This window comes from Agelaius tricolor, unplaced genomic scaffold (assembly GCF_023055355.1).
Source record: "Agelaius tricolor isolate 1412-34295 unplaced genomic scaffold, bAgeTri1.0.p SCAF_1, whole genome shotgun sequence".
NCBI classification, from domain to species: Eukaryota; Metazoa; Chordata; class Aves; order Passeriformes; family Icteridae; genus Agelaius; species Agelaius tricolor.
The window spans coordinates 104587827-104597033 of record NW_027269261.1 but is presented as its reverse complement, the minus strand read 5'-3'; the positions used below and the strand labels follow the sequence as shown (position 1 = coordinate 104597033).

Genomic DNA, 9207 nt, shown 5'->3' with positions numbered 1-9207 from the left:
AAAAGAGGAATTACTTCAATAGCAGTCAGATGGCCAAAAGAGGACAAGAGACTCTGAATGTATGGCAATACCTGAAATTGTATACTAAACTATCTCATATTTGCTTGGCAATGAGAAAAACATTTGTTGGCATGCTTTCTCTTTCTCTTCCTCTAGACTGAAAACAGGATAGAAAACAAGTAATGAAGCTGTGAGGAAATGATTAGTTGACATGTGCTCCATTGCAAACACAGCTCTAGAGGATTTAATTTTTCGAGACAAAAGGTGTGAAAGTATTTTCGTGCTACATTTCAAACTGAGCTCCAATTCGCCAGCCTTCTGCACCAATGCTCAGGTCAATGCCATAAATTTCCATTTCAAAATAGCAGCCTGTTTTTCCACAACAATCCTTACTCACCCAGTCTTTCTTCCCTTGCTCCAGTTACTGTGGTAAGCAGAACAAAATACCTGTGTAACTTCAAGCACATGAATAATCCACAAAGGTCAGACCTCAGTACTGTCTCTCCCTTGTTACACTATACCGTGTTTTTTCATGTCTTCAAATTCATTCCATTACAAAGAAAAAAGCAGGCAAAAAGGATGATAAGGTGTTTTTTTTTATGTTGCATATAGCAGAAACTACATTTTAAAATCTCTACTCTCCTGGGCACAGAGTTCAGAGGCAGTTTTGAAACTCAAGACTCTATTGGGATTGTGTACAACTCTCTGCTTAATCAAATAAATGCAAATATAAATTCGCTTAACATCTGACTTTTGTTCTGTTCATCTGCATGTTTTCTTGCTACTGTTGGAAATAACCCCAAACAACTTCATTGTTTTATCATCCATGTTGAATATTTTGAAAAAGTAGACTTCATTTTGGGGAAATCTTCCCTGTTACCCCTGCCCCAACATTACTCTTGGCCTGTTCTGTAAGAAAACAAAATGAATCTGTGAGGCTGAACCGGAGTAGATGCTCAAGAGCAGTAATGTCCTGATTTCCCCTCACACAATACTAGTGGTTTCACCAATAGGTCTGGTTATTTGCTCCAAGTTTTTACCTACAATATTGAAAAATATAATCTGAAAGAGTCTAAATGCCAAAATGCTTGTGTAGGTTTCTTTTAACTGAGGACTGTTACAAGAATTCTGGCAGTTGCGCACAAAGTGAATTAACATAAACATTATGTTACTTTCATTGTAATAATAATAAGGATTTAATGTAATCAGTGCAGTGATGGAGTAGTGAGTCATTGCTTTAGGAAAATGACCAAGGAGTCTGGAAAAGGCTAACAAACATTGTAGGCAAGGAAGATTGCCTGCCTTTAGTATACATCAGGAATTAATGAGACCTGTCTCCACTATTAGAATAGTAGACATAGACACTCCACCTTCAAGGCCTTGTTTGCACTGAGGCATTAGTTAGATCAGTTCAACCTTACTAGGCAGCTCAGTCTGGAGCAGTAAAGCACACCAGCCTTCAGCAAGTTGTTGTCCAACCCCCTCCCTGGTAAATGATACAGGAAAGGCCAGTGCTTCATTGCTGCTACTGCAAGAAATTGGAGAGTTATGGGGGAGAAAAAAAGAAAAAGAAAACAAAAAGCATAGTTCATGGCTGCTAATTAAGTTCAGTCTCCTTGTGGAACCTACTTCTGGGGTGAGGTAATTCAGAGGATTCTCATTTGTACAACAGAATTTTCTCCTAAATCCTTCCCATGCAAGACCTGTTTTCCCCTGCTTCTTTGGGTCTGAATGACTAAGCTTTTCTACAGGCTTTTTTCAATAAAACCTTTTTGCTTCCGCCCCAGGAACAGTTAGAATAACTAGCCCTTTGTATTTTAAGTTATTCATTAAAGTTAAATGGCTTTATCTTCAAGCTTGTCCTAGGGCAACTATTATAAGGTTAACCTTTTTCTAGCAGTGAATTCAGATAAGTTTCTCAATTTTCTCTGAATCTGGTCAGACACAGGTATGTATGACTATGCCCCTGCGATGGTTCACAGTTGTTGCCTCAATACCTATTTTGATTTCCCAAAGCAGCACTAGACATCAAGGGGAAAAAGGTCACAAGCCATGAAAGGCAGTTTCAGAAATACATGAGTGAATCTCATCACTTCTTTTTTTTTCCTTGGGTAAGACAGTGTTCCTCAAAACAGTGTCCAGATACAACTGGATTATTGTACTTAATACAGGGGTAACAAAAACCCACCAAAACCACACACACCAAACCCCAAACCCAGTAAGTTCCCTACAGAGCAATCTTGCTTAGCAGAGTCTTCACCCCAGCCACATATTGCCAATGGATCACCACCCTCAAATCTCTCCCAAATCTGGAGTGCTCCTTGGCAGCCTCACCTAGGAAGCAGAGTCTTTTCTTCTTCAGTTCTACTTTTCAAATTAGGCTCTTCGAATGCTTTCCTGAAGCTCCTTTCCAAAACAGAGAATACGTGAAGCTCATATCTAAAATCAAGGGACATTTACAGAAATCCACGGGGTACAATTAGGCAAATTAAGACTTAAGCAACTTCTCATATCCATTGCTATATGTAGTTCTTTGCTTTGGCAGTACGAACCAAACATTGTCAGGTTTAATTACTCAAACCACTACAGAATCATTTAAAAACATGTTGTTTTCTCTTCCACAAGATGGAGTGCAGTGATAATATCTGAGGATTTTCAAATTGAATCAATATATCATGTCTCCCCTATGCTAGAAAAACCCTCTCAAAACTTTATTCAACCACAGCAAGACAAATCAGAAGCCCCTGCAGGGCAGGTTAGTTGTGGCTATTTCAGATGAGAGGAGTTCAGAGTGCATCCCAAAAAACAAAGCCCACAGGTTCCTTTAGGTCTTTAGCATTCAAAATGAGCAGCAAAACTTAACAGTGATGAGAACTGAACTTGACTCTGGTGGGAAATTGCAACCAAGAAATAGTGCTCACACCCATTTGTAAAAGAAAATTTAAGAATAAAGAAATAATTTTACTCAGTCAAGAATTTTGTAAAGAAGACAGAAAGAATTGCTTTTTCTCTGCCTTGAAATTCCCAGCCATAGCCTTGTGGGTGCAGGGCTGCTGAACTCAATCAAGAGTTGAACTCCTCAAAAATCAAAGCAGTATCAGTGCTTTGATTAGATGTAGCTGCTAGCATTCTGCTGACGTCCCATCAGCTGTGTGCTTAACAGATCCATTTGGGAGAACGAGAAGCTTCCTTATTCTCTTCTTTAATGGTCTGAGTCTGCTTTGTGCAGTTGCAATCTGATGTAGAGAGAAAGGTGTTTGCTGGCAATCAGGTAAATGCACTTTGAATAGGAATAGGGATAGTGAAAGATTCTTCCTTCAGACACCAGGCTTTGTAAGAAAAGATAGCTTTCGTATCAGTTTGCATCCTTTTATAGCCATTTAGTATGATATAGTGAGTCTTGGCACTAATACAAACTAATATATTAAAACAATTACTTAAAACTACATTAGCTACCCTAAGCCATGTAGACTTTGGCCTGAAATGACCATCTATGGCCTTGCCCTTCTCAGAATCAGGAGTCACCCTATCCCAGTTTGGAAGTGATATGGCTACCAATGCCACATACTATACAACCTTAGCATTGCAACTACATCTTATTTGGAAGATCCTCCTTACCAAGTCAGCTGTGTGGACAACGAGGAGACACAACGCCTTGTGTTGGTCCTTAAAAATCATCTGGAACAACTCTGTGTAGTAAAGCCATGCTCAGAAATGAATTAATTTTCCCTTTATGTACACCAGGACTGCAGTACCACTAAGCGCATACCATATTTATGTACCTGCCCGGCAGGAGGCTTGGCGCTCCTCTACATTTGCCAATCCTGCTCCTCAGCATCTTTTACCTGGATTTTTAAGGAGACGCCTTCAACTTTACGGGAACAGCCTGCTCGGCGCTGGGCGATGAGAAATGGCACGGGGCGGCTGCGGATCTGCCGAGCGCAGCCCGCGGGGCACGGGGGTGGCGCGGCCGCTCCGCCGGGAAGCGCCCACGGCCCCCGGGGGCGGCGGGAGCCGCTCGGCCGGAGCCTGCGCGCGCCCCCGGGAGGCGGAGCCGCGGCACGGGCGGGGCTCTGCGGCGGCGGCGGGCGGGACGGGGCGTGCTGCCGGCGGGCGGGCAGGGACGGACGGAGGGAAGCGGGGGAGGCGCTGGCTCGCCCGCCTGCTCCGCGGTCCGCCGGTTCCGCGGCACTGCCCGGGCAGCAGAGCCGCCGCCGAAGCAAATGGGGAGGCGGCGCTGAGCGGGCTGCCCTCCGCGGGAGTCGGTAGCCGAGGGCAGCGACGCGGCGGGCGAGCAATGCCCCTCACTTCTCTGCTTGCGCTGCCTTTCCTCCTCCTCCCGCTCCCGGCTCTGAAGCTTTTGTTTTCCCCGGCCGCTGTGATGGCAGGAAACTTCCCGGAGGGATGGGCTCAGGCCGGGCTTGTGCTGCGCCGGGCTCCGCAGGGCTCCGGCCACACCGTGAGGTGAGGCGAGGCGAGCGGCGGCGTCGCGCCGCGGCCGTTCCGCGGGACCGGCTGCTGCTCCGCCCGGCCGAGGGCGGCAGGACGGGCGGCGGGAGCGCGGAGAGAGTTGCGCTGGGGAGCGCCCGCGGCTGTGCCGCTTCCCCCGGCCGCGGTCCCACCACCGGGACGGCGTCCTAGCCCCGGGGATCCGTGCCCGTGGGCCAGGACTGCTCGGGGGTCGGCGCCCCGAGGAGGCTGCGTGGGCACCGGGCGTCTCTTCTCCCGGCGGAGCCGCCGGAGCCGTCGGCGGGCAGCGGGGGCAGGAGCGCTGCCGGAGCCGGGTGGGCGCGCTCGGCCGCGTCCGGGGCCCGTGGGGCCGCCTGTGGGGGGCTGCCTCCTCCCCCGGCGGCGGGCGGGGGCCGCGCTTCCGGCCGGGGCTCCGTCCCGGGAGGCGGCCGGGGTCCCACCACCCTGGCTCCCGGGACCTGCTCTCCGGGACACTGCCCAGAGGCACGGGGGAGCTGAATGCTTGCTGTCACCTGCTCATCTGGCTGCTGCTTCTGCTCAACTCTGGAGCCCGCCGGTGTCGGTACGGTGTGTGTGCGTGTCGCTCCTGCAAATAAGAAATAGAAACGCCTCGCTGGGTTTTGATTGTTTTTTTATCTACTTAAAAGCGTATGTAGTTTTTGTTTGGGTGTGCCACATGATGTTCCAAACTTGTTTTGTAAAAGTCAAATGATACAGTACTGGTATAGATATATAGATATACATAGATATGTATATATACATATATATGTATGTAACAAAGCATACAATAAACTTTTTCTTGTAAATTAACAAAAACACTTCTTGTAAATTAACAAAAACACTTTTTGAAGGGAACAGTTGATTTATAGAAAGATACAGATAACATAGGAATTTTCAATAGTCAGAGCCAGGTATGGCTGGAAAGTTAGATCTGTGCCCAAGAAGCTTGTTAAATAAAATTGTTTGTCCTTACTGAAATGGATAATGAATGCTTAAGCAGTGGTAAATGGGTTTTACATAACGCATTTTCTGTGGGACATATTGCACATTAGAGCAAAGGCGTCAGAGGCATCAGATTATGAAAAGGGCAGTTTTAAATAGACCATTTCAAGTTAACTGAAAATGTAAAGAAATATCAAAGAAATTGTTTCAAGATTGGTAACATAGAATACCTGCGTATTGTCAGGTGTTAAAAATGGGGGTTTTTGTTATCTGTTATAAAAGTGTATTTACCAATGTTGCTGTAGCTCCAGCATAACAGTATAGACCCACTAGACATTCTTAGTCTACAGAAGCAAATTTGGTAATGACTAATAATTAGAAGTAGAGTAATTTCTAAATTACTTCCCTTTGAAATATCTACTGACAAATGATCAGCGCTCTAAAGTACATTCTCTTAGCTGTTCTACCTTACTCCTTTGTTAGAAGCAGCCTTACTGTAAGAATATATTCTAAATGTATAAAACTTTTTTTTTTAAGTGAGAAAATAAATGAGACTCTGGAAATTACTAGTTCACATGCAGTGTCTGCCTACTCAGAGGAAACAGGAAGAAGGCAAGATGAGCTCTCCAAGTTTCTAATTTTCTTCTTGTGCGCTACAATGCGTAGGTGACTTTTGTCAGGTGCTGCTGATCAGGCATTGCTTGTGTGCTTCATCATTGCATCTGCCACTTCTAAAATATTCCTCTAGGAATAATAGCACATAAAGCTTGGAGAGGCTGTGATTGCTTCTCTGCAGTTAATGGAATGCACCCAAGACCATTTTCTGGTTCTGAAGCTAAGTGCTGTAGGTTAGCCCTTGTCAATGCTGTTTAACTCTCTTGCCTTCCAGAACAGGAAATTTGCATGAGAGACTTGTAGCTGCCCTGTGTTAGAAGGATGCTGTGCTGGTGTGTGGCAGCTCAGCAGTCTGTGTGAATTCCATCTCCAGGGAGCGATTCCTGGCATTGCTGGGTTTACTGGTGTGGCCATAGTCTATCTGTAACATTGTCTATCTGCAGGTAGCCTCCCTTAACTTTGTACTCAATGGTAGGGATTTAATTTCCCTGCATTGAGGATCTCTGGCACTATAAAATGCTGCTTTTCATAGTCAGTGCTTAGAAGTGGCAGGACTGCTTTCTTCCTTTTTTCTCTGCTTGTGCATGTGGTTGAAGATGGAGTAGGTGAAGGCTTGGTGGTTTTCCCACTTGTCCATAAGAAGCTTACATGACTTGTTCTGGTTGTCTGGGAATGTACTCCTAGGGCAATGCATGTCCATAAGCAGTCCTGATGGCTAGATGTGAAGGTCCTTGGCCTGCAGTCACATGGAACTTCCATAATTATTTTGCTACAAGTAGCAAGTTGGGCAGAGCAAGTTGGGTTTGTTCTTTTTTTGGGTTTTTTTTTTAATGCTTCAAAGGATGTCAGACTTAGTTGTTAAAAATGAGGTGAGGCAAGAGGCAGTGTATCTACCATCTAAGAAATACTGCTTGTAGTATCCAGAATTCAGGTCAAAAATTGTCAGATCATGCTGCCTCTCATAGACACACAAAATACTTTAATAGAATGGTGTACTTTTTATCTCTGTAATGTGTTGTCAACCTTTATCTTGCTAACCTAGATAGTAGCAGTTTGGACTTGAATAGTGAAATTGCTTAACCATCTCATTTCCAGCTGAGGTTAATACTTAGCTACTTATGTAAGCCTGAAGTATGTGATGGGACTGGGTTAATGCTCTAAAGTACTTTCCCAAACAGGCAGCTTGGCACAGTCAAATTCCTGTTGATTTCATTAGAATTAAACCTCATAAAATACAATTCTTAATATTGAGCTATTTCTGTGTGCAGTTTAGGAGAAAGGTGAATTATCTTTTTTTTTTCCTTGCCTGGATAAAAGCACTGTTTCAGTAAGGTGTAGTACACTTAAATAGTGTTGGAGGTATCTGAGGAGTCCCACTGGCTTGAATGGCACTTTGAGAAATCTCTTGCATAACTGTAACCTAATTTACCTCAATCTAGATGTTTATTATACACAAGCTGTGTTTAAAAGAATATTATCAAGACCACAGAAGCGCAGAAGAGTTTGGAAATTTAAAGCTTTGAAGTAATGCTGATGTGGCCTATGGGAACTGTGCCTTATACTATCTAGGACCCAGTTTTTTTCAGAATGCTTTGCATCTCGAATAAGGCAACCAAAATTAGTGACTGGTTATGACTTTTGCATCTCTCCTGGATTTTCTCCTCCTTGTAGTTACTAAAGCAAGGCTTGAATCATGTTGATGAAATGTAACATGGTGACATACAATAATTGTGGAGAAAGCAAGGTTTTGAACTCTTGTCTTGGTGACCTTCCAAAAGAAGATGGATTCTGTGTGGATAAGCAGAATTAAGTCACATAGTTAAAGCTTATGTCACAGGGTTTAATTGAAGTCACAAGGTTTAACTGCTACTTCTCAAGTCTTCAGAGCTTGACTAATTTTTTAACATAATTTTTGGATGTAGTTTTGGGTGTAATTTTCTCAGTGCTTTTTTTTCCTTATCCCTAAAAGAAATAGAAGCAAAAGATGTATTTTTTTCCTGGGGTATCTTTGATAATTTCTGATATCATTAGCAAAGTGAGAACCTCTAAATGCCAGCTCAGCTGTAACTGTCTAAAATGTAGCGGTAGGTCACGATCCATAGGTGGATTGGCAATTAAGAGAGATACCAGCCTTTATACATTTGCTATGAAATAACCCTCCTACTTTTTATGTCATGTAATATAACTGACTTGAAGCTTTGATGCCCAGTTCCAATTCTGTTGGCTGCCCATTCTGTGGCGAGTCTGTCTGGTGACCTTATTGTTGTTTTCCCTGCAATATTCTACTTACCTTTTTCTTCCTGGGCTATCTTATTGCCCTGCTGCTTTCTACATTTTTCTGATACATCCTTTTCTTTGTTGGTTTAATAAATTGTAGTTGCTACTCACTTCATGTGTCCAGTGTGACTATTTTGTCCTAATCTAGCGTGCAGCCCTGTAGTTGCATGGGTCAGGTAAGCTGGCCAAGCAGATCAGGTCTAGAAAGCAAAGAGGAAACTGGCTTTCAGACCCAGTGCTTGGCTTTTGCAGGCTGTAGTGAGGAAATAATCACTCTATAACCTAGGTGAACTGAGGCTGTGGCACAGAACTACAGAATAACTGAGGTTGGAAGAGACCTCTGGAGGTCATGTAGGCCACCTCTATGCTCAGAGATGAGTCTGGTTGAAAGTTAGATGAGGTTGCTCAGGGTCTTGTCCACTTGAGTGTTGAAAATCACAAAGGATGGAAATTGTACAGTTTGTGTGAGTAACCTGTTCCAGTGTTTGACCACTGTCACTGAAGTTTTTTCCCTAAGGCCTAATTGAAGTTACCATACTGTAGCTTGTGTCAGTTGTCCTGGTCCTTTGCTATGAACCTCCAAGAAGAATGAGGTTCTGGTGCTCTTAAAAGCAACAGATGTTTTTCTAATGCTTAATAGCTCACTTTCTGTTAGGAATATGGATAACTTTGGCCAAGTACATAAAAACCAATTCTGTTCCAGCCATGGTTGCACACCTTATTCAGAAACAGGCTGATCAAATCAGTTGGATTACTTTTTTGTTTATGGGGTCAAAATAAGTCTTTTGCTAGCCTTGCTTTTTGAATCAGATGAGATGTTTGGAATTTCTCCTTTCTCACACATGACCGTGCATTGTATATTCCATCAGGTGACTACCTCATTGTGTGTAGTGAATAGATGCC

The 9207-nt window shown here is 43.8% G+C and overlaps 2 protein-coding genes across 2 annotated transcripts in view; one reads left to right on the top strand and one right to left on the bottom strand.

Moving 5' to 3' along the window:
• Positions 1-3853: 3853 nt before the first annotated feature.
• Positions 3854-9011, bottom strand: LOC139587349 (serine/arginine repetitive matrix protein 1-like). The gene is made up of 2 exons (XM_071421626.1): positions 8950-9011; positions 3854-4943 (listed from the first exon to the last, which is right to left on the bottom strand). The coding sequence occupies exons 1-2, from the start codon at positions 9009-9011 to the stop codon at positions 3854-3856; spliced, it is 1152 nt and encodes a 383-aa protein (XP_071277727.1).
• GPR63 (G protein-coupled receptor 63) overlaps positions 4094-9207 on the top strand; it is a 29036-nt gene continuing 23922 nt past the window's right edge. Inside the window, exon 1 of the mRNA XM_071446108.1 lies at positions 4094-4464. The gene's annotated coding sequence lies outside the window, so the exon portion shown is untranslated. The remainder of the gene's footprint in view (positions 4465-9207) is intronic.